This window comes from Boleophthalmus pectinirostris, unplaced genomic scaffold, assembly GCF_026225935.1.
Source record: "Boleophthalmus pectinirostris isolate CB_2022bp ecotype Guang Dong unplaced genomic scaffold, ASM2622593v1 HiC_scaffold_18, whole genome shotgun sequence".
Lineage (NCBI taxonomy): Eukaryota > Metazoa > Chordata > Actinopteri > Gobiiformes > Gobiidae > Boleophthalmus > Boleophthalmus pectinirostris.
The window spans coordinates 12000255-12025072 of record NW_026571133.1 but is presented as its reverse complement, the minus strand read 5'-3'; the positions used below and the strand labels follow the sequence as shown (position 1 = coordinate 12025072).

Sequence of the window (24818 nt, the reverse complement as noted above, 5' to 3'; positions counted from 1 at the left end):
TTTATTGTATTAGGTGTACAATAGACACATGAAATATATATTGAATGTCTATTGTAAACTACATCTATGTTGTAGAGACAGCAGACAGGTGCTTGTGACAGCTGTACAACTTTAGATTTGGAGAGAAATTAAGCATTGTGTCACAGAGGCGAGTGGGATTTCAACTGTGACTTTATGCAAAGAAAGATGACTGTTTGATTAAACTTAAACAAACATCGTCAGGGAGGAAGTGATGTCCGCAGCTAATAATGTAGGAGCAGACTAAACACAGAGATGCAGGTGTCAGGAAATGTTGAAGATTACTCAAATATTTAACAAAGTCATTATTAAAACACACTTGTCTCAGCACACATGATTTTATTCTGTTGCAAGCTATTTTCTCTCCTGAGACATTTTGCTGACAAGCGCCTCCCCCAGGTGCCATTCAGATACCCCTGTGTGTCGTGGCTATTAAAAAAGTCCCCCAAACTTTACCTCAAAATAATAAAAACTCCTGACACTTTCGCCTGCTGCGCATTAAAGTTATATACAGTGATTAAATTTTTAAAGTTTTTGCCATGAGCACCTCGTCGGTGTACACTATGAAGCCAAATCATTTATGACAGCTTAGATAAATATTAATGCACATGCCCTTGCATTTGCACATCCCGCTATCAATCTAGGAGTGTCTGCTGCAGCCGAGAGGAGGAGGAGAAGGAGGAGAAGAAGAGGGTGAACCGGTGTGGGATGGTTCCGGATTCGACCACATGGTGGCCTTGTGAGTCTCACAAGTGGAAGTGAGGCACACACAGGCAGATAAGGGAAAGGTATGAGGAGAGAGAGAGAAAGAAAAAGAGATAGAGAGAGAAAGAGACAGCGAGAGAGAGGGAGAGAGAAACAAAAAGAAAAAGAAAAAGAGAGAGAGAGTGGCAAACAAAAGGAATAAAGTCCAGTTTGCACATGAGGTAGGGCCATAGTAAACTAACGAAATTCAAAGTCAGCCCACAGTGAGTGGTTCTGGCACTGTACTTAAACCTATTCATTATCTCCATAAAAGTGCACTCAGAAGATCACAGGAGATAACACAATTACAAATATTTAAAGAGAAAACTACTGTAAAACAGAGTATTATCTGTTAAAAGGCAAATTAAATTCTTACTCACTCACAAATCTCAAGACAACTTACTATATCCTTTCTCTTTTCTGTTATTGTGAATATATATATGATATATGTATATATATATATATATATATATATATATATATATATATATATATATATTATATATATATATAAACAGAAAGAAAAAAAATGAAGAGATAAAAAAATACCCTCCCAAAATACTTAAACTTACCGTAAATACTTATACTTAAATATAACCTTTATAAACTTTTTTGGGGAGTTAATTAAGACACCATGGAAGAATTTTTCAATATTCCCACAATGTTGATCAACTAAACGACCAAAGGTTTACAACCTTAACTTGAAGAACAGTCACTGACGAGGTCTGTCAGTAACATACACACTGTACTATGTTATGAGTAAATACCTGTAAGCTGGCGTTTAATGCAGTTCCATAACCGAGACTGGAGGGCAGGTTCTTGACAAGTGAAGGGCTCCTAAACAACAAACAAGAAAGACAGGAAATGAGTTGGGAGTGCTCAAAGTGTACATTATTTTACAACAAGGACAAGCACATTTTTCCAATAATACAATCTGTACCGTGGATGCATTATGTCTGTATGTTGCATAATAAATAAGGAAATATATTTACAACAGTATAGCGAGTGCTTTACATACAAGTAGTGTTTTTTAAAAATGTTTTTTATTATTAAAAAATATGTCTAAGCTCTAAGGATTACAGACAGTATGGACTCAGAATTTATGTGTGCCCATATTCATTTACATTACTCATTAATGATGCATGTTAGTCCTACATATATTCTGTTTATTTTATGGTATGAAATGTACAAGAGACAGCTTAAATGTCTATTGTATGGCTATTATATTTCTATTGTATACTAAATCAGTGCAGTGGACAGAGCACAGTTTAGTTCTTGTGATGTTCTTTGATGGCAGCCCTCCTCCTCCTGCTGCAGTCTTCACACAGAGGGACACAGCCTTACCCTGTGATCTTCTGTGACCTGCGTTTCTGGTACTCCATCTCGTCCACAGTCCACACGGCGCCCTTCACGTTCTCCACTCGCACAAAGCACTTGTGCAGACTCAGGTTGTGGCGGACAGCGTTCTGCAGGCACAGATCACACAGGTCAGAGCAGGGGCTAAAATGAATCACTTTCACTCATTAACCAGCACAAAAAGGTCCCAGGAAATTGATTTTTTTCTTGCATTTTGAAGAATTTCTCAACATTCACGCATCATTGATTTAATTAGTAAAAATTGAGTGAGAGCGAATGCTCTTACAAGTCCTGCACACAGTACATATCAATCAGAGTAAGTAGGCTAAAAGGAGGTAATCAGCATAGCGAATGGCTTATGGTGGTGACAGAAGTGGTAATGCCGGCCTTGATAATGGTGATGTCAGTAACCCTTTATGCTCCACAAAAGCACTGCTCTTAATGGACATATCGCTGTAAAGATGACAGTAGAGCAGGAATAAAGACAGTCATCAGGAGCCTGTGAGTGTGTGTGTGTGTATGCGTGTATGGGTGTGTGTGTGCGTGCGCATGTGTGTGTGTGTGTGAGGGACAAGGGGCAGGTCCAGGATTAGCCTGATCTGGTCTATCTGACATCTGTCCAAATATGCTCCCTCACAGCAGCTGAGTACACGTCACAATTATATTTAACTAAAATGTATATAACAAACTGTCTATATCTGAATAAAAATCTTCTTCTTGTCTTCATATTTTAATATGCCTGCCTGTCCATAATTAAAACCTGCACCAAACCTCACAAATAATAAGCTCAGCTTTAATATAGCTGCTGTCCATATTTATCATCTGCATGGCTTTCTGTGTACTGCTCTTCCCTGAGAAAAAGGGATTCAGAATAAAAGAAAAAAACTCATAAGCAGATCTCGCATCTGACCTGAAAATCCCAGGATTTGATTGATCTTAATGCCCATGGCTCTGAATATGATAATTTTAATATTAATGAGCAAATGAGCAGTTTTATTATGCATGCTATATAGTTAGAAGTAATACGCTTCTGGAGAGAGAAAGAGGAGATGTGGGGCGGGGGTAGATCCCTCTTTTCAGCTGATGAGACCAAGCCTAGATATTAAACTACCTTTCATTTGGTTCTTTTTTCAGACAAATCCTCAGTGTTAATCAAATGACAGGCCCATTGCTGATCGTCGCACTAATGCTGACAAAGAATACTGTGGAGCCGCAAATGTAAATAGATCACCTTGGATATTGTGTGGGGAGGTGGACCTGTCTCAAGATATCTCTTTCTATTGTGGCAGGAGGAAAAACTTTTTTACCATTTTTATAAAACTCTAGAAAACCACAGCAAGTGTTCTGTGCAGTTGTGTTGTTTCTATAAATGTAACTCCTGCAGTAAACCTGGGTAGAAACATGTCCTGTCCAAATATACAGTGTACCTAACAAATTGGAAAAGGGCACTGCTCTTTTTTGCCTGCCCTCCTGAATTGGTGATCACACGCCCATGTGCTCATTTGCATCCCAAATCCAAATTAATTCACTTTGCTAAATCTAGTGCCGTGCCGTGGCTTGCATGCAGATGAGAGGGGCTGCAGTGTTCTCTCTCTTAACGCTCAACAAAGGCTAAAGGCGCTAACATTCGACGCACAGGGCCCATAGGATAAAACAGAGGGGACAGTGCAAAGACAGGGGCTTTCTTTATCAGCAAGCCTCCACACACCCGCTCCAATGCCTGACGCAGGGGGGCACATTTTTAACATCTTTGTGCGCTCGGACAGGATAATAAAGTTGTATGGACAGATTTACAAATGGGCTCTTTTGTGTAAGTAAATAAAGTATGTCTTTTTCATGACAGGCCAATTCTCACTTCCCTTCGTCTTTGGTTCCACGTGACCACCCCCTTAACCCCTGTCTTGCGTCTGTATGGGGTATTTGTACGCGCGGGCTGGATGCTACACCGTTCACGTGGCACAGAGCTGGTTAACATTCAAGCCGCCATCTTTCTTCCTAATTAACCAATGATATGCAAGGGAAGGTGGATCTGGGCAGCAGGAGGAGGGGTGATTCTCTTAACAAAAGGTGCTGATGATGGAGTGGCTGCTGTATAATTAGTGCGTCAGAGCCCTCTCCTCTCCACGCCAAGCCCCTGCTATTAATTGCACTAAATTAGAAAACGATATCTGAGGCTGAATAATTCTTTGGGCTGTCATTTCCAAACAGAAAAGGCGTAATGGTGGAAAAATAAATAACATGAAGAATGGGCTCTATTACGCCAAGAGGTTAAAGAAGGGGAGACGAGTGCTTGGAGCTTGTGACATGTTAATATCTGATTTCTAGTTTTGAGATAAAGGGGGTATGTATTCTGTGAAATAGGCACATTTGTGTTTGACTGCAATACATCTAGTTTTTTGGTCACCTGCACTTTAAGTAAAAAAATAAATTAAAATACAAATTGCACATCATATTATTTTAAAAACAAATACGTTCCATTATTTTTACATTTTTGATGCCTTCCTGATTTTCAAAGATTCTATATTCCGTGAAACTGACTCTTTAAGCCATGTTAGTATGTTGTTAACTCATCAAAACATACATGGATTTGTGTTTTGAGTAATCCTTTATTAGTCGTCTGTATACATCATAAGCTCCGAATGCTCTGTTCCACCTTGTGATGTCATGAAGAAGTAGTATTCATGTTAAAAGCTTTCACCTTTTATCTTATCTTATCTTAGATTTTGGCAATTCCAATGGGCTGAAATGATCCAAATGATTCTACTGAAGGTGTACGGAGTTTCATACACAGTGGAGCACTTCCTGAAACGCTGCATTACATCACAAGGTGGAACAGAGTGTTTTCCGTTTGGCAGAAGAACTCAAAATATGCAGAGTTTGTGTCAACGGAACAAAACAAAACTCCAGGTATGTTTTGGATGCGGAAACAACATTATAGCATAGATCAGAAAATTGTGTAATATGGCCCCTTTAAATATCATTTGTGGTTCCTAATTTGGCCAATGGATGACATCACATGCAAAGTGTAATCATCAGTAGATCATGCCTGCGGTCTGTAATGGTCCATGAGTGATAGGTCATGGCTGTGTGAGGTGAAAGGTGAAAGAGCAAAGTTACCTTCCAGGTGGCAGCATTGCGTCTGAAGTAAGCAAACGTGCGCGTGAACCAGCTGTAGATTTCATTTAGCGTTAACTGCATGTCGGCAGAGTCCATAATAGCCTGAAATGAGATGACATCAAATAATGGTTTACTAACGAGACTACATAACCAGCACACACACACAAATGGACCAAGCAGCGCACGAGAGAGCTGCCATGATTCATGCAGCAATTAATTTTAATCTAATCAGGCAAAGTTAATTTATTTCCCACTCACCTGTCTTATGAGGGTTGCATAAGTAAAAGGCGGTCTGACATCTGCGTTCTTATAAAACTCGTAGTTTGGGGCAATCTCTGGAAAAATAAATACTGTGTCACCACCTGAAATAATTGGTAAATTTTATTCCTCTAGGTATTGAAATTGCTCAAGGTTTCATCAAATTAAAAGGGGGAGGGGCAGAAGGAGAGAAACAAGAGGGGAGTGGGGGAGGGGTGAGAGAGGGGCACATCAAATCAACATTTTCCATGTCTAACAAAATGCATTTTTAATTAATCTCCCTCACGAGAGATCTTAAACACTAATACATCCATAAAATGAGATCCGTGTAGTTAGTTAGGCTGAACTTGAATAATTTATGTGTCTGCACACTAAACACTGCGAGTAAATATAAACATCAAAGACAGGCCGTTTAAAATGCAAAGCTCAATACACGGAATGTCTTAATGTAATAAATATTGTATTTTTAACTATTATTTGAACTTAATTAACATTCATGTAATATTTATGCATAGAGGAAGTTCATGTGTATTTACATATAGAGTGATTAAGCAGAGGCGTGCTTTTATAAACCCAATAGACATCTCTCACTGCGTTAGACCAACTCAAAGCTGGGTCTGTGACTGTTCATGTCAGCATGTTTCACTGATGCATGCGCCGCCATGTTTGTGTGTTTGAAATCAATTAAAGCCATTATCGGATGTGCAATATTTATAGTACAGTGCCCAGGGTGAAGGCAGCTCATTTGCAAATTCAACAAGTTTGTATAAGAAAATTTCACTGAATAATGAAAAATACAGAGTCAGCACATTTGAATTGCAGACTAATATTAAGGCACCAATAAGAATTTGTTAATGAGAGACTGAAGACTACTTTAAGGCAAATCTATAATGTCCACTGGGATTCACTGATCCAGCTTCTTCAGTTCCCATACTGACAACAATACTTTGGCTTTAGGTATCTGTCAACACCCAATATTAACTGATACTTGCATTTTATTTCATTCAAAACACAGTTAACTTTGCAAAATGTTTCCAGTACTGTTGTTTATCCAGCACGTAACTGCTGAATCCACTTATATAATGTAACTTTAATAAACTCTAATAAAAGACTAAAGTGAGAGATGTCAGAGTTCAAAGGTCAGTTGTCTATGTCCAAACAGACTGACCATCTGTTCATGTTTGTGTGTGCAGGTGCAGTGCTGAGTAGTTGGTCCTACCTGACGACAGAGGCATGGAGTATTTGTCTGCGTGACGTCTGCGCATAGCACCCATACTGGGCACGTTGGCCCCTCCCAGCACCGAGGGCACCTGTGGCATAGCGGCCATGGGCGTGATGGGTGCTGTGGGCGTGGTGGGTGTCTGAGGTAAGTTAGGGGGCGACGCTGAGGGCAGGTTCTTTGACATGGTGACACTAGACACCAAGTTTAGCTGCAGAGAGGAAGAGAGAAAGAGAGAGAGGGAGAAAGAGAAAGATAAGGAGGAGGAAGAGGAGAGAGAGAGTCAGAAGGAGAGAGAGGGAGAAAGAAAGATGGGGAGAGAAACAGTGAGGAAGGAGAGAAAAAGCGAGACAGAGAAAAAGAGTAAGAGAGAGAGAGAGACAGACAGTGGGAGAGAGGAGGAGGAAGAGTTATTTTGTGGTTCTCTGACAGAGCGAGAGTGTGTGCTCCGCTCTGCTCTAACACAGCTGTGTTTCCACTAACAAGGCTTGTGGAGAGGAGCCAGCCCATCGCCACTAATTACAACCACCAAATTGTATCATAAGAATTCTAATTAGAGCACGCTGTTCGAGATTATCCAACGATCAGCCGCCATGTTATCCTGGCCCCATCTCTCTTTATCTCTCTATTTATCACTCGCCCACAGCCACCCCCCTCCCTCCCCACTCCTCTCCACACAGTTCTAATCCTCCCACTCAAGCAGTAAGTCCAGAGAAGTCTTGTTTGCTGTAGATGTCAACTGGTCAGCGTGTACTAGTCAACCACAGTAAATAACTCCTGCCCTGCTCCTTTTGGGCTCCATCTGAAGTGACTCACTACTGGCTCACTTACTGGATCAAACACAAGGTTATTTTTCAAAGCAAACTACATATTTACTGGTGGGTATCAAATTTTGACTTGAATTTATGAAGTGTAAACCTCAATTTACAGAAGTGAAAACAAGTGCAATAATAGGAACAGAGGTGGATTTAAAGGTGCACTGTGTAACTTTAGGCCTATCGTATTGTTTGTCTTAATGTTCTGCCATATGATAGTAAACTTAACTATATAGCATGGATTCATTTATAGGTGTACATATTCTCCAAAATACCTTGAAAAGCATTGTTAGAGTAAGCAGGGTTGGCTTTCCACAGATCTGACCAGTAACTTGGCCTGGTGGCGACACATTCCATTCCAGACAAAGCAATAGAGCAGGTGGTTCACCCTCCTCCAGAAAAGTTCTACAGTGCACCTTTAACATTTTGTAATAAAATTCAAAACTCACCACATAAAATCCAAGAAAATGAAAGTTCTTATATTACGGAAAAACTGACTCTTGTGAGCTTTTAGCCATTTTAGAATGTTACCTCATCAAAAATATGCCTGGAGTTGTGTTTTGTTTCATTCACACATGTTTGAGTAATCCGTTATTATTAATCTGTCTACATCTTCAAAGCTCAAAATGCTCAGTTCCACCTTGTGATGTCATGATAGTTTTCAAGTTAAAAACTACATGTGTGAATAAAACAAAACACAACTCCAGGAATGTTTGAGCTGAGGGAACAACAAAATAACATAGATCAGAAAATAGTTTAATATAGGCCCTTTAAGTACAACCAAAAAAACTTTTCTAAAACCAGTTGTCTGGTGCCACAGTTTGACAAACACAGCTATCTGTTCTCCACTGTTGTGTCTTCATGTCATCAGTGTCTAAAGTGCCTGCTAATCGTCCTGTTTCTCCTCCACTTTTGCGTTCCTAGATGAGAGAATCTAACCGACTGAAAAAATCCTAACTGACCTTTTAGTCTGTGCACTAATTTACTTTCAAATGGTAATGACGTTGTTACATATTCAAACCAAATTGGCCTAATTGTGAAATGCATTCACTTGCAGGAGTTTGAATTAAACCCAAGATGAAAGAGTGCGAGCGAGGCAGTTTTGAGTGGTCATTTGTGGCGTATGTTGATAAATAGAATCAAATGTCAAGTTTGAGACATTCCAGGGCAGATGGTAATTAGCTGGCCACTTGGCGGTAATGAGCTGGTGCGGAAATAAATAGGGCTGACTGCATTTGGTATAAAGGGCTTTTGTTGGGTACAGAGGAGATGTATCTGTGCGGAAACTGGGCGTAGAGGCAAATTCTACCAAATTACCAACAGGTACCTTGGTTTTTAAAATTCATTTGTAAATATGCTAATAGAGGAAATGGAATACACAATATTTTAAAGGCCCATATTACGTTTTTTTCTGTTCTATGTTATGATTTTGAATGTGTGAATGAAATAAAACACATCTCCAGCAATGTTTTTGAGGAAGTAATGGCATTCCAACATGGCTTGAAGATAAAAATTTGATTTTGAATAATATAGAACCTTAAAAAAAATTTAATTTCTTTGCCCTTGAACCTGACTTTTGAATGTCTCTATTTGAACATATGCCACTATTATTTTGGGTCATAATCTAGCAGAACTCTTTATACCAGATGCCCTACCTTACTAAACTTTCACCAAGGCTAAGACTTTGGGGTTTGGGGAAAATCTGATTACGTCTACATTTGAAAAAAAAGTACAAAGTCATATGGTCTAATAGTTTGGGTCAAATTGAGACTTTGAAATGGCAAGTTATCTATCACATCTCTTTATTCCAGATGCCCTACATTACTATCTAAATATTTACCAAGGCTTAGGACTTGGAGTTTGGGGAAATTCTGATTTAACATGCCTAAAGTTGAAAAAAGTACAATGTTATACTGTCGAATTTGAGTCTGCTTTGTACATATAACCCAGGTTTGGTCAGTGGGGGAAACTGGTCTGTGGAGATGGTATTACTCTAAACTTGCCGCATTGCTGACTTTGACTCTCATCCATCCATAGCATGGCCAAAAGGTAGCATTTAATGAAGTGCGATTCGGGGAATAAATGGGGTCATATCGGAGACAGTGCAGCAGTGGTGTCTAGCATTAGCCTAGCACTGGAAAAAATAGGGCTTATTTCTTGTCCTGACAGTGTAATAAATGGAGACCTTTATATTTATCAAATGGCTGCTTCTATCTCTAGAAATGTGGCGACATGCGGGCGATTGAAATAGTCTTTTGTCTTTCGCCTTTTCACTTGTGCTGATGATACACTTGCAATCATTTGGTGCATTTTGCCTCCTCTTAAAAAACGGGGCCGCCTTAAAACTGAGGACTTTAACTGTGCGTTTAAGGATTCTGTCTGAATTGCCCCCACCATCAAATGCAATTAGCTGCTCTTTCATGTGTGCTTTATGTAATGCAATACTTCATTAGCATCATTCATTCATATTCAGCCTCGGATTATAGGCAGCAAATTCTTTATTGGACAAGATGGAACCAAGCTGCTGGAGTTTTGAAGATTAAAAAAAGGCTAGAGAGAAACGCAGTGAGAGAGATTGAATAATAAAAAGGGAGTTTGATTCCTGATGGAATTATGGGATAATTATGCTATCTGTGATTATCTATATTCCATGATGAGAGGTGATGAGGAAAATTATTCTATTGAAAGTAGACACTTACTAAGCACCAGCAACATGCTAAATGCAATTTGAACTCAAATATTTCAAAACATCAAAAATTGGAAGACTAATGTTTACAAAAATGAGTTGGTTGTTTGAAGTCATATCATTTAAAGTAAAATAGAAAGAATTGCTCCAGTGACATTATTTGTATTGCTTCAATGACCTCTTTGTATCTGGGATTTTTTTCTGGAGCAACCAATTTCAACCAGACTGCGGGTATTTATGTCAACATTGCACAGTCTTCGACACTTAGGTGTAATTTTCATGTGTTTGTTGTTAAAATGACATATCTTTTTCTCAATCATTGCACTTTTGAGTGCTGCTGCAGCCAGTGAGCCAAACAGCTATCAGCCGCCAACAGGTTGTTTTGGCCATTATATCTATCACACAGAAATAACCCCACGTTTGAGCCAAGGACTTACAGCTCTGCCATCTAATACACTTCTAAACTCTATTGTCCCCTAACAGCGCCAAATAACTGATAAGAAGCCCATGCAAGTTAGTATTACAAATCCCATTCTCCTTCCATCTCCTGTCACTGTCACTGCCTGCTTCAACTGTTCATTTTCAGTCGTTCTGTCTCACAGTCTGTTTATGGGGCCAGAGCAATATGCACTCACTGGTTTGGGAGAGGACTTGGGTTCTGAGGGCCGCATGTGCAAGTGGGCCATCATCGCCTGAAGACGCTCACGTTCCTTGGAAAGCTGATAAGAGAGAAGAAGAGAGAGTGCATTAGTGAGTATTAGAGTGAGAGGGTAAGGCAGAGCAGGAGAGACAGACAAAAATACAGATTATGAGATGGTAGGAGCTGAGATAGCACTGGGGAAGCTTCTGTAGAATGAACAAAAAAAGTTGGATGGAAGCCAAGTGAGAAACAGACATAGGCCAGTGCTCCTGGTGATGTAAGGAGAACATGAGAAGCCAGTGGGAGCTGGGGAGGGGGTGCCGACAGGTCAGGCAAAACAAATAGCATTTCATCTTTTTGTCAATAGCAGAATTTAGGTCAGCAGGGCCCTGACAGTAACAAGCTAGTTGAGCCATAAATTAGGCGGTCCTGAGTGCCTGCTCAAAGTCCTGTGGACACAGTTAGGGGGATGGAGCGCAGCCAGCAGCTGCTGAAAGGTGAAGGGGTCTTCCAAACAGGGTGCTGGGCAGCCCCGCCTCCCTGGTCCAGTTAGTGGCCCCAGCCATCGCCTATCATCAATCTAACTCAGAGGGACTGACAAGGAGTGGACCCTGAACGCCTCACCCCCCACACCCTTCATATACACGCTCATATACACTGTGTAGACCAGCACACACGCACACTCAGAGGTGTGCATGGACAGAGCTGGGCCTCATTACTATGACGGCTCTCATGGAAAAACAAGAGGGAAAGAAGGGAAAGAAGGGAGTGGGCAATGAACGAAAAGGGAAACAGACAGACAACACAAGTGCACCACAGTAATTGGTCACACTGTAAGAGCAGGCTTCAGTGGCTGCAATGTTTTCATGAGTAAGATCACAGAAAGAGGCACAGTAAACAACATGCTGCTCAGAGCTCCTGCTCTGCATTACACACAATATATGTACAAAATACAACTCTCATGGTTTAAAGAAAAGTCTGTAAAATACTTAATGGGCCTGTATAAATGAAAACCTCCTGCAGCTCCCAGTCAAATACCCAGGTTTAAAAAGAGCTCCAACAATGAGCCCTGGTCTTCTTTCACTGCTCACAATGAATCCTCCACCTGGCTCTCAGTTTGAGCCCACTTTAAACATACATATCTATTTGTTTCATAAGTCGGCGGGCGCATGTCGGCAGTGCTGAGTAATAATGTCGCTCAATCAGCGCTCTCATTATCTTGCCAGCATGACTTCTTAATAAGGTCACGCTCCACCTACTGAAAATAGTTCCCTCCTTTTGAGCTTTCTTCAGGTGCAAAGTGCAGTTAATTAACACAGCAGACCGAGAGAGATGCGCTCGCTATTAATTGGAAGGAAAAAGAGGGGGAAAAGAAAGCAGAAAATAAAGCACACATGCTTAATTCAATTAAAACAGCCATAATGGCTTTGGTTGTAAGGCTCAGGGATTCTTTTGTTTAGTGTCTTTGTTGGATTTAGCAGGTCCTGCTTGTCTGGAGGTATTAGTCAGACCACATGGTGGCCATTCTCCACTCATACAATACAAAATATAAAGTTTGACTGGGTGATTAGGCACTTAAATTAAACATGAGCTTTGGTGAAAATGACACAATATATATTCTTTATATAAAACTTTCATACAAAATGTGCAGCAATAATGAATATTATAATATTGAGAGAGAATGAAGGAAACACTCACTTGAATTTCCAGCTGCTGCACGACCTGCATCTGGACTCGACACTGAGCTGTGCTCCTGTCGTCGAGGGCGTGCTCATTGTTTAAGTGTCTAAAAGAGACAAAAACTCCATGTTAGGCACCAAATGCTAAAGTATAGTAGAAATAAAAGACTGTGATCAGAAGTGTGGAGGATGATAATTACAGTATCAAATCTACTATTGTTTTGTTTTCACAAGAAAAAAATCTGTAAAAAAAAAGACAATTATCTATAGGAACCGATAGGCACTATTGTCTCTGAGTGAAATAATGTAATTAGAAGTAACATGCCGGTGTGTGGTGCCATGTTTAACATGACAATAGCCCTGCGCCAGTTTAGATGGCTAACTTCAGTGCCCCCCTGAGCGTAGCTTTCCACAGAGAATAAAAGATGCTAGCCCTGCAGAACGGCTTTGTCTCCTTCGTTTACTGAAAACAATACACACAATTTAACACCGGCAACATCTGACACACAAAGCAGCTCTTCAACTGGAGGTGCATTATCCAGAGGCAGACATATTAAATGTATCTGGTGTGTTCGCCTCATTAGAAGGAAAAAGCCAGTCACACAGCCATAACAGTCAATGAGGGTTTTTGTCTTGATTGGATTTTGTCTGTAGGACACAAAAGAGCCTCACCATTAAGATAGACCTCTATTCCTCCAGCACACATACAGACAACACCAGCACACACACAACAGTGCAGTACACAGATATGGGGCAAAAAGGGGCTTCTAAAGTGTTGTGATGCTGGGTAATGAGCCTCTATCTAAATGATCATTGGTGACAAACTCACAAAGCAAGCTTTGAGGAGGCCTGCTTATGAAATGCCAGAGCTGCCACTTTATCTGCAGTAATTATAGGTTAGCTTGCAGACCCTTCAATGATCATTTACAGCACTGCCTCCAGTGCATTAGAGAGTACAAAATCCTCCTCTCGCCGCTTTTCACTTCAAACACACACACACTTGCTTACATTATTGTGAACTTGGAACACAGGCTTCAAAACACACTGTGCCACATAATACTCCTCATTCTTGTTTATCTGCCTTGTGCAAAACAAGACAACTGAGTGAGGAGGTTTCATGGCCTGCCAATCAAAACATGAATGCTGCCACTGCAAACACAATAGCCCTCAATTATAGAGCGCACATTTAAAACCGCTACATCTGCTTTCTGTTACCATTTCAGCTCTAATGCGCAGTTATTTTTCATTATAAATCAAGAATGAGGTAGCCTTAAAACGTGGAAAGTGGGTGGAGGGGGTGAAGGGTGGATGGGTGAGGGAGGGACAGACCGGTGGAGTCTCCAGCCCGCTGCCTAATTGCTGTTTCAGAATGCGCATGCAAAAAAGGGGCATTTCATTAATCATTTAATCACGTCCCTCGCAGGATGAGGGAACTAATGTTGCAAATACCCTTTTCATTTCACTGCCCATAATACTATCTTATGCACTTGATGTATGGCGGGTGTCATGAATTACAGCTGCTTCAAAAGCACAGAGCGAGCTGCGCGCTGTCCCTGAAGAAACCTCATTACAAAAATACAGGAGAAAATCTTTATTAAGTTTAGCCTCTTATCAGCAGCATGTTTTTTGTCTGTTTGCATGTGTGTATCTGTGTGCTCATTGTGAAAGCAGAGCTCTCTCCAGGCTCTTCTTTTCCTCCACACACACCTTCCACTGGCGGCCAGTTAGCAGGACGATTACAGGCAGATTACTACATGCATTTATAAAATATTCAAATGGCAGCGTGTCCTACTGTGCATTAATAATGCCACACAAAGACACAGGCAATGGGATGGACACAGCCAGAACAGAGAAACGCCCAGGCCTAATGTGCGCACTCTAGGTCTGAGAATGCAATTAAACTATAGGCCAGTTTTTAATTACTGCCAATTAGGTTTATGTGAATCAAAGGGGGGATATAAGGTGATTGTTTAATGACCGTGTTGCCAGTGGGGTTGCAACCATTTAAAGCTATTGGACCCTGCTGACTGCTGTTTATGTTTACAGTTTATGGCTCATTTCAGCAATATTGATTTCAGTGTTCGAGAGGGATTACCCATGTGAAGACTGCATGAGGGCCGACTGAGCCAGATCTGGGGGCGTGTTAACAGTAGAGAAATCAAAGTAAACAACACAAAACACACTTATACAAGTGTTTTTAAGCTAAGACATGGTTTAGATACAACCACTGTTTTTCAAATCCCTGATATGGGCTTCTTTGTTATTACATCCTCAAGTTTTAAAGAAAAGAGAACAAAAACATCTCATAGGCTTTTCCCCAAAGCTTTGCATATGAATATGTATATGCCATCAACATCCACTAAGGGCCTTATAATAAATCTACTCAAGCCAAGTGTGTACGAAGCATACAGCCTTGCTAATTGTCTGTGTGTATTATCAGGGGCTACGGCAATGGCCCCAGAAGAGGACAGCAACTTCCAGTCCCATACACAACAACAGGGGTAGCTTCAGGTCTGAATCCACACACATTCATTAGTCAAAGGTATACAAATGGACACCTATGCGACTGCACTCAGGCCGTGGCGCACAAACAAGCATAATGGTATGTACACAAGAATGCACACACACATACACACACACATACTCCCCCCATGGTGCTAGTGCATATATAATGGCCTTCGTTTTAAAGGTCTTGTCACAGTGCACAGACATGCGGAGGGGTAGAGGGGAGCGGAGCTATCCAGGGGCCAGGGCCTGTCTGCCTGCCTCTACGTGTGTGTGTGTGCGTACGATATATAGAGACGAAGACACTTGGCTGCTGCCTTGTGGGTTTAATTAGCAGTGGGTTACAGACACTAGCGTTCAGGTTAGCGGCGGAGCTTGCCATTTTAACATGGAGCCTGCCTTCCTGCCAGTAATAAGGAGAGTGGAGTGGTGACAGAAAGTGGAAGAGTTAAGTGAGTGTGTGTTTATGTGTGCGCTGAATCCACTGTTTCTCACTGAGGAGGAGGTCAGTGATTAAAGAGTGTGTGGGTAGAAGACAAGTGTGTGCTCAACGATGAACAGCTAACTCAACACAAGTAAAAAGGGCTGTCCATGGTTAGGCGCAATGAGGCCTTATTGCCACAGTGGACACCTTGCGTTATTTGACTTGCTTTGTTTTTGTTGATTTATGTAAAATGTTTCACAGTATGGCATTAGATGAATCGATCTACTTGGAAAAAAACAGGTGACACTACCGGGCCAAATAGCTTTTTGTGAAAAAACAAAACAAAAATCACCATACTGTGGAGCATTCAAGGCAAAGCAATAACATCTCTACTGAAACAAGCAGATGGAGGACCAAAGACAAGAAAAGTTACTCACTGCACCTTTAACTATTCAAAACAAGGTAATTAATTAGAGTTAATTTCAGTCATTTCAGTTTAGTTCACATTGTCCAACTGATCCAAAGACATATTCACAAGACACGATTGTTCTACGGTCTTTAATGCTGACAAAATAAAATGCATCTAAACACACTTGAGCTTGTGCTGTTTTGCTGCATCTAGAACAACCATAAAAAGATCATGCACATACATTAGCATCTTTTCATTCTCTAACACAAACAGACACACACACACAAGACATACACGCGCAAGAAACACTCCCGACAATATTATTTCATTTTGAACTTCAGAGAGTTAATTCAGGGAGCCAGCCACCTCGCGGCTACCTTTTCCAGGTGAGAACACTTAAAAGAGCACTGAAGAGCTATTAAATGCTGATCTTGACAAGTTTCTTCATGCAACAAAACAAAAGATGACTAAACGTGTCACCGGCGCCGCGCCAGTCTCCTACAGCGAGACGCCAGCGCCACTCGCCCCCTCCCTCCGACTCGTAACACACACCCAACTACCAACATCTAAACTGTCATCTGAATGTGACACCCTCTTTATGTAACCCCGTTTAAACTGTGTGTGTGTGTGTGTGTGCGTGTGTGTGTGCTGGCATCTCCGACAACATGAAAGCCCTCCCTCTGACACCGACAATCACTGCTCCAAGGCACGCCACCGAGCAGCCATCTTTGTTCTGATGACGGAGCCTGCCTTCTTTGTTGGAGCGTGTTTTTCATGTGCTGACTGGGTTACAGTATGGGAGCCAGCCTCTGACTTGCAGGGCTGCGTTGAAGAGGGGGCTCATTGTTCAGTTTTGTTGGAGCAAATGTTCTGCCAACCTGTGCTACCGGTGAGTCTTTTAAGTCTCAAATCGAGCTGTTTTCAACCGCTTGACTTCGGAGCTAGGCCTGTCACGGTAACACGCATTGAAGTGCGAAATACTGCCGAAGAAAATATAGACGATCAACGATAATACTGAAACTCAATTAAACTGTTGAAACAATAACCGTAATGCAGGATTAATTCTTTAAAGCTAACATCTGGAACTTTTTTTTTTTTTTTTTTTTTTTAAACCAGTAGATGGCAGATCCCAAACCCACACCTCCCCTCTCCTCCCGCTTTTCTTCTGTCGGACCAAAACTAGCACTGTCGGACAGCAGTAACGTTGTGGTGTTATGTCAGAATGCAACAGGGCTGGGTTAGCCAATCTAAATACAAATGGTAGCTTTAAACTCTTTTCCAAATGCTAAAAACATGAGCTTCAATAAATAAATGGTTAATTTGTACCTATAATGAGTCATAGAAGTTATTTATTCAACCCTCTACGACTCATATCTTATCGTAGCACAGAAAAATAGCGAAAAATGTCACACAAAAGAAAAAGGATCCATGATAAATATTGACCCCCAAAAACTGTTCCATCTATTATTCAATATATATATATAACTCGATATAGTATACTATTTGGAGCTGTGCGTTTTCTTTGGCAGTGTCTTACCAGCTTTCTCGATTCAGTGGTGTACAGCTATTGGTACAGTGCAGCTTTGCCCCTCACCTAAATAACCAGTTAAGCTACCTATACAGTGTATCCGCAGAGCACACAGGCTTACGCGGGTTTGTGTGCTAACAGAGTGAACAGTGCATGATGTCTTCTTTAAGTAACTGTAGCGGGGTGATAGGACATGATATCGCAAAAAACTGCTAATCCGATACAGCCTTGCCTCCTCACACATTTGCTCCTCCCAAGCTGCAAGGCAAACTCTCATACCTGAACTACCACACAAGCAGTGGACCGGACATCGCATTGTATGTAGGATTTTGGTTTGAGATTAAAGAGTGACTTAGAGAATCATCCCAGATTATTCCAATGAATGGGATGTACTGGAAAGTGTGTGGCGGATTTTACTCCTGGGATAAGCAAGGGCGAGTTTGAGAGCTGGCTGTGATAAAAGCGGTTGCAGCTATTGTAGTTCTTGGAGTCTTTGTTATGTGCTAATAAAGTGTAAAAACGCAGCTAATGTCCTGTCATTCTATGTTTATGGGAGCAATTTATTTAGCGGCTAATGCGGAATTAGCAAAACATGACCTAAATCCATACACTGTCTCCCTTGGGTGGACTAGTTTTCGAGTATCACTTTTTTCCCCTCTCAAGCTTATTAACGTCACCACTGTAGAGAAATGCATAATTTGGAAAATATGCCAGAACAATGTCCTGATTTCGAGAGTTTATATGAATTCACATGGACATTTACAGCCTGTGAAAAACACTCACCAGATCGTTATTTCACAGTTAATTACAAATCTAATTAGAATATTCAAATTAAAGCTTTCCCTTTCTTTTTCTTCTCTGTGTGAGTAGGGGGCCAGGGAAAGAGGGATAGTGAGAGGAGACAGAGATGGAGAGAGTGAGAGACAGAGAGGGAGGAGTGTGTGTGTGTGTGTGCGTGTGAGAGAGAGAGAGGGAGAAAGAGAGAAAAAGAGAGAAAGAATGGATATGGCAGCTAGACTCTGAGTGAGTGGCAACGTGATAACCTGTAATCGCCAATGCCGCAAACACCTTCTTCCTTTGATGTCCCCCCACGAACATCCAGGCAACAAAGCTGGCCAATTACAAATGAGCTAATTAACTAAATTGTTGATGGAGCATGAAGAGTTCATTCGCTCTGGCGCCTGCACCATGACAACAGTGAATGGGGGCTTTTGTTGAGGAGGTAAGAGTACGGCCGAGCAGGTTGCCATTGGCTTTTGACGTTGTTTTCTCACACAAACCTATCAAGGCCCTGAACAGAGGGAAACAGATTTGTTATGGAGTGGACTTGACTCCTCACAGCTTGTATTGAACTCTACAAACCGCTGTGTTGGGAGGTCAGTGTGACTTTTTATTGATGGTTTTCAGATTCTCAAATGCGATTGTGTCATACTCCCAGATGGAGTTTGCATTGAGATTACATTCCAGTTTGCTATGAAATTTGCCCAAAAGTAAATTCACAAATGTTTAACCTGATTTCTATTAGTGACTAGACCTAAGAACTTGCTGTATTGCAACAAAAATCTGTATTTGACCAATATTAGTTTTAGTTGTCCCTCATATGTATTAACTTATATAATACTATGATGCAAAGGCTGCAGAGCTAAGTAATTACATCTTCTGAGTTGTGAATGAAACTCATTTTCCTTCCTTGAACCTTGCATACCCTGATGTGATCTCTTTTTGTCTAAGAATTTACATTTTTTATATTTATTTGACTATTTCCCTCCCATGGGTTACCACATAATCTACACTCATTTGCATTTTCATTTGCCATAAATTGTACTCTGGACTCTATGAAAAAACATCTCCAAACATATCTGTACAAGAAAGTCTAGTCCAGTTCCTTGTGACTCCTTGCAAACCATTTGTCTTTGATTTTAACGTCTACCAATAAAATGCTGTTTTGTATTTCAGTGGAGAATAGAAAAATGCACTTACTTCAAAAACTGTCCAAAGTCCTCACAGATGCTTTCACAGCCGGGCCATTTACACACACCATGACCATAAAGAGGGTGGGTTCCTCCATTTTCTTCATGTAGTGAACTAGAAACATAGTAAAAACATAGACATATAACAGTTAATAGGGGAATTTATATGAAATACATATATGGTGAGGGTTCCTGGAGAGATTAAGGCAGCCTAAGTCTAGTTAAAATCAATAAAATCAGGTCAAAACCCTTGTGGTGGATGGCTCTGTAGTTCAATAGTATGGGTTACTAAAAGGTTAAGAAGAGCAGTTCAGTAAAATGCGTAAGGAATCTGTCTTAAGCCCTAACTGCCTTTGCGCCTTGTAAAACCATTATGGGGAGGAGGGGTGGAGTCTTTCAAGTAAACATTAAAAACCCAGACAGCCATATAATTTTCATCAGGAGATTAATACTGTGTGTAACTTATGTTCTTTGAGGACGGGGGGGAGAGATGGAGGGGGGACTTTTTCAAATGGCACCCAAATAAGTTACGACCCTGCCTAGACAGCACATCCTATTAAAGATGACAGTTTAACCTTTAGGCTTGGCACGAGAGCGCTGGTGTCTACGTTCTAAAATGTGAATGAAACTGGGTAGTGTATGCTGCTTGTATGTACAGGCATTTTGTTGTGTATGATCTGTAAATACTGTGGCGGAGCTCAGAGTGTGTTTTTTTCAAAGGGGCTTTCCCGCATCGATCGGTGGCGTGGTTAGTAAGCACCGCTCCTGACAATACTTCTTGTTCGATCATTATAAGACACCACACAACCCCCGGGACACAAGCAGATAAAAACAGTTTCTTATCCCCTCTCCTACCTCTCTTTATCCATCTCTCTCTCCCTCTCTCTCAAGATATCTTTTTCAAGCCTCCTTTTCGACATAGTGGAGAGATAGCATCTACTTTAAACCAATTACACAGCACTTCCACCTTCATGGCAGGTCTTTACCGAGCGTCTACGCAGACACACGCGTCGCTACCCCAAAGTCCTTATTATAATATCGCCCAGAAAAAGCCTTTGAATAATGCATGGCTCCGATAGGCAAGATGTAACAGTCGGTGTTTGGGTGCTGGCTGCATTTATCACAAGCGTAAACATCCCGGAAACGCCACTCAAGGCATCACATATTCTGTTTACATGACAAGCAAGCAAGGAAGGTAATTTACAAAGGATGAAAAGAAGAGAGGAGGCACTAAATACTTAATGTACATGGGGTTACCTTGTCTTGCTTGTTGCGCGCCTACTGTTTGATATCTGTGTACAAGCTGAGTGTGTTCCTAAACTCCCTGGGGAACTTGTTTTTGAATATTACTAAGATACTAATAAACTACTGAACAAATAAACAAAACATTCTACTTTCCCTGAAGTAAAAGCATCTCAGTTTTAACGAGGACAAACACTCGGGATGGAAAAGTCGATCCTCAGATGTTGCCTTTTCTAAATAACATTGCAAAAACAACAAGATAAGTTTGTGTTGTGCGAGCATGTAAAAAGTACAAATATACTTTTATCTCTTCTCTGGGAGCTGGAACAGTGGTAGGGCTGCACAAATTTGAGAAGAAAAATGAAATTGCCATTTTTCTTACAAATATAGCAATTCTAGAAACAGTAGATTCTGTTCAGAGTGCACATTGCAAACAACACCAGGAGCATAAACATTTGAGAAAAGTCTGAAATGAACTGATACTAATACCAGATTTTTTGTAGAGCTTTAAACTACAGGTACAACAAGATTTTTCTTTAAAATGACTTGATTTTATTCTTTGCAAAGGACATTCCATTGTCTAAATAATTGCAGCCTTTACAATTTAATAATTGAGCCACCTGGAATTGTGATTTTGATCTGATATTTTCTGCAGCCTTAGACAGTACTGTATATTTGAGTTCCTTTACTAGTAGTGGTCTAAGCTACAGGTTCAACAAGATTTTCCAATTGAAATATAGTATTTTTTGTGTTTTTGCTGAGGGCATTCTATCTAAATAACTGTAGCCTTTTGTGAGTTGATAATTGGCTCAACTCAAATTGCAAGTTTAGTTCAGTTCAGATGCACTGTTCAGTGTATATGAGCCCCTTTACCTCTCTCGCTCCCTGTCTCGCTCTCGCTCCCTCTCTCGTCTGTGGTTGAGCACGGGTGACTGTCCGTTGGCGAGGGCGTGGTGGGTGATGGGAGGTGAGGCTTTGGCTGGATTGGAGGAGGTAGTTGTATTGGTGTTGTTGGTGGAGAGGTCCAGCCCGCCCGCTGCCCCTGGACCAGTGCTGTTACTGTGTTTGATGCCGTTGTCCTCCAGGCCGTGTCCCCCTCCTCCGGTCACGTCTTTCCACAACTGCTGCAGCTCTGCGGGACTGAGGCCTCCTAGAGGGACAGAAGGAGAGGGAGGTACAAAATGTTAAGGTGATTTGTTTTGTCTGTTGAACTGTGTGAAGTGTTTTTGAGTGTCAAGGAAAGTGCTTTACGTGTGTTAGTTTAGTGGTCGAATAGTGCTATAGTTTCTATAAGGAATTAAGGTATTTCTATTAAGGTACTTTTTTTCAATTAGTCTACTAGTCAAAGGATTATTTCTGTTGCACTTTTCATTTAAATGTTTCACATGATAAAGTTTGAAATATAACAACCGAAGGCTGTCGAAGATTAAATTGTCTTTACAAAATTATATTATTGTTGGACATCAGAAAATGTTTATGCTGTTTTTAAAGTTTGGTTTATTAATGCAGCTGTCTTTGGTACAAAACTTTTTTTTAGCATGTGTTTTAGAACCAGAATAGTTCAGTTAATGATGTAATGTAATGTTAATGATTGTAATGTAATGTTAATGATAATTAACATTACATTACAATGATTATATTAGTCAACTGGTCACTGCAGCCCTAAGGTTTACATTAGTAATAGTAGTAGTAGTAGAAGTCATAGTAGTAGTAGTGGTAATAGTAGTAGTAGTAGCTGTACTAATTCTTCAGGGAGAGCGAGACACTATAAAATTAAGTTTATAAATCCATTATTGCATTCTGGGTGCATCTCTGAAATATCCATTATTATATTATATTATATTATATTATATTATATTATATTATATTATATTATATTATATTATTCTACTTTCATTTGTGAAAAAAACAAAAAACAAAACAAAACAAAACAAAAAAAACACTTCCTTTGATTTAGAGTTTTATCTTTTTCATCTATTTTAGTCATAAACTACAAATAGGAACTAATTTTCCCTGAAAATAGTGCCTCCTTTTCACCCAATGTCTTTATGTAATGTGTTTATTATCTCTTGTTCTCACTGAAGGCAGTAAACAACAACAACCCAGAGAAAGGAGGAGAGGGAGGACAGAGAGGGGAGGGGTAGCTGGGGAGCGAGGGAATAGATATAGAAACAACAAACACTGAGTTGAGAGAGAGAGATAGAGTTAGACAAAGATGAAGCCTAATCATAAAAAGAGAAAGGAATAAAGCAAAAACAGATCATGTGGAGAGTTAGGGACAAAGTGGGAGGCTCTGGAGCATACCAATGAGAGGTGCAGACAGACAGAAAGACGTACGCACAGATAAGGCAGGGGCCACAGGTGAATACTGATGATAGAAACAAAGACAGGCAAAGAAGAAGACCACAAACATGCGTCCAGATGCAAGATGGAAATCTGACATCAACAACAGAAGGAAAGACTTATACAAAACACACAGAGCATGTGGCCAGTGGAAATTCAAAATACTAAATAAATATATGACTGACTGGAAGGTGACCAGCTATAATTTTAGTCAGCAACTAAACAAGGACAGATAATCCTTTGTGTATTACAGAAACTTTGAAAAAACCCACAAGCATAGATGACAACATTGTATTTGTAACATTAAAACAGCATTGTACCTCCACTTCCAAGTCTTAGACACAGTCTGAGCATGCAAGTAAAAATAGTACATGTGACCAGTAGTGCCAGCGCTGTGGGCCTTACCTGGAGGGGGCAGGGCCTGCCCAGGCAGCGCGGCCTGGCCGGGGGCGGGCCCTGGCAGGGACAGCAGGCCCTGGCGCTGCATGTTGAGCAGGTGCTGCTGCTGCTGGAGCTGTTGCATCTGCAGGAGCTGCTGCTGGAAGACGAGCTGCTGGGCGGCCAGCTGCTGCTGCTGCTGCTGCTGCTACAGAGAGAAGAAGGAGAGGGGAGGGAGAGGGGAGAAAGAGGGGAGGGAGGGAAATTACACGAATTAACAACTGAGTGGCGAGAGGAGGGAGAACATAGGGACAGTCTGCAGCGTCTGAACTCACTCAGCTTTGACCTCAGCTACCTCTGCTCTGCCCTCCTCCTCTGTCTGCTCTGAGCTCTCAGTCCTGTTTTGGGCTGTACTACTCCACTGTTGCCTCTTCTCTGTTTGTGTGTCACATACACACACTGATATACCCAGCCGTCAGTACGTGCCTTGTGATTGTGTATGATACTAAGCCGCTAGTATAATCCCCGTCCCACCACCCCTCCACACCCTCCATGATAGTTAATTGTCTCGCCTTCGCTGATGGTCTGTTACAGCTTATGTGGCCAGAGGGAGCTGGTAGGATGAGAGATTTACAGTGTCACATGAATGTAAACGCATAGACACAGGGACTAAGACACACACATGTACACACTGCCCACTCTCCCCTCCCTCTCTTCTCTCCTCTCCTCTCAGTGTGCTGTTTATCACTGGGCCAGACAGGCTATTGCATAAGCCCTGTGCAAAACAACAACAACAACAAAATGAAAAACATCAAACCTAACCACTGTGGCATAACAAGTGAAAGTGTGTTTCAGAAAGAGAACAGTCTTGGCTCAGGGCTATTTTAAGCATTATATTTAGCAATAGTACTCACTACTTGTGCTTAATGTTAGGAGTGGAGTTTTCTCTTTCTCTGTCTTAGCTACAGCCCGGCGTATGTGCATTGTAATGTATATGTGCATGCAGCGTGTCAAGCTGGGCGCGTTTATATCATAGGAGGATCTTGGAAGTGAAGGAGGGGGTAAAACTTGATGCACTCACTGGAAAACAGTCTGCATAATGTAGTGATGAGACTCCCCTCCACCCAGCCTCAAGAGAAATAAGGCGGCAATTTCTATTCCATATTTGATGGCGGGGGCCCTGAAAAACTCTATTCACAAATCCAAACAGAAACAAAGCCGCCGGGAGGTCAGTGGCGGCGTTCTGTAGGGCCAGCATAATGGGCTGCTTGAGGAGAGGTGCGACAGACAGCGATAGACAGGAGCTGTTTTTTTGGATCAATTTAAAGTGCCAGAGCTTGTGCATTATTTCCTGGATACAGCCCCGGACTCAGCTCTCCGGGTTCGAGCGAGGTGTGATGCTCCAACACGGCTATGCAAATATAGCTTGGGCTGTCAGGCTTGTCTCCTCTCCTCTGATAGCCAAAGACATCGGGACGGAGCAGTGT

General features: G+C 41.2%; 1 protein-coding gene across 3 annotated transcripts in view; it reads right to left on the bottom strand.

Moving 5' to 3' along the window:
* foxp2 (forkhead box P2) overlaps positions 1-24818 on the bottom strand; it is a 115616-nt gene that overhangs the window by 6679 nt on the left and 84119 nt on the right. For 2 of the 3 annotated variants that reach the window (XM_020920025.2, XM_055153396.1), the window contains 10 exons: positions 23359-23539; positions 21484-21760; positions 19379-19483; positions 12552-12639; positions 10849-10932; positions 6713-6923; positions 5494-5597; positions 5236-5337; positions 2107-2228; positions 1530-1599 (listed from right to left, as the gene is read on the bottom strand). In XM_020920025.2, the coding sequence (XP_020775684.1) occupies positions 1530-1599; positions 2107-2228; positions 5236-5337; positions 5494-5597; positions 6713-6923; positions 10849-10932; positions 12552-12639; positions 19379-19483; positions 21484-21760; positions 23359-23539 (1344 nt within the window). The remainder of the gene's footprint in view (positions 1-1529; positions 1600-2106; positions 2229-5235; positions 5338-5493; positions 5598-6712; positions 6924-10848; positions 10933-12551; positions 12640-19378; positions 19484-21483; positions 21761-23358; positions 23540-24818) is intronic. The other variant, XM_055153397.1, reaches the window with a different exon arrangement.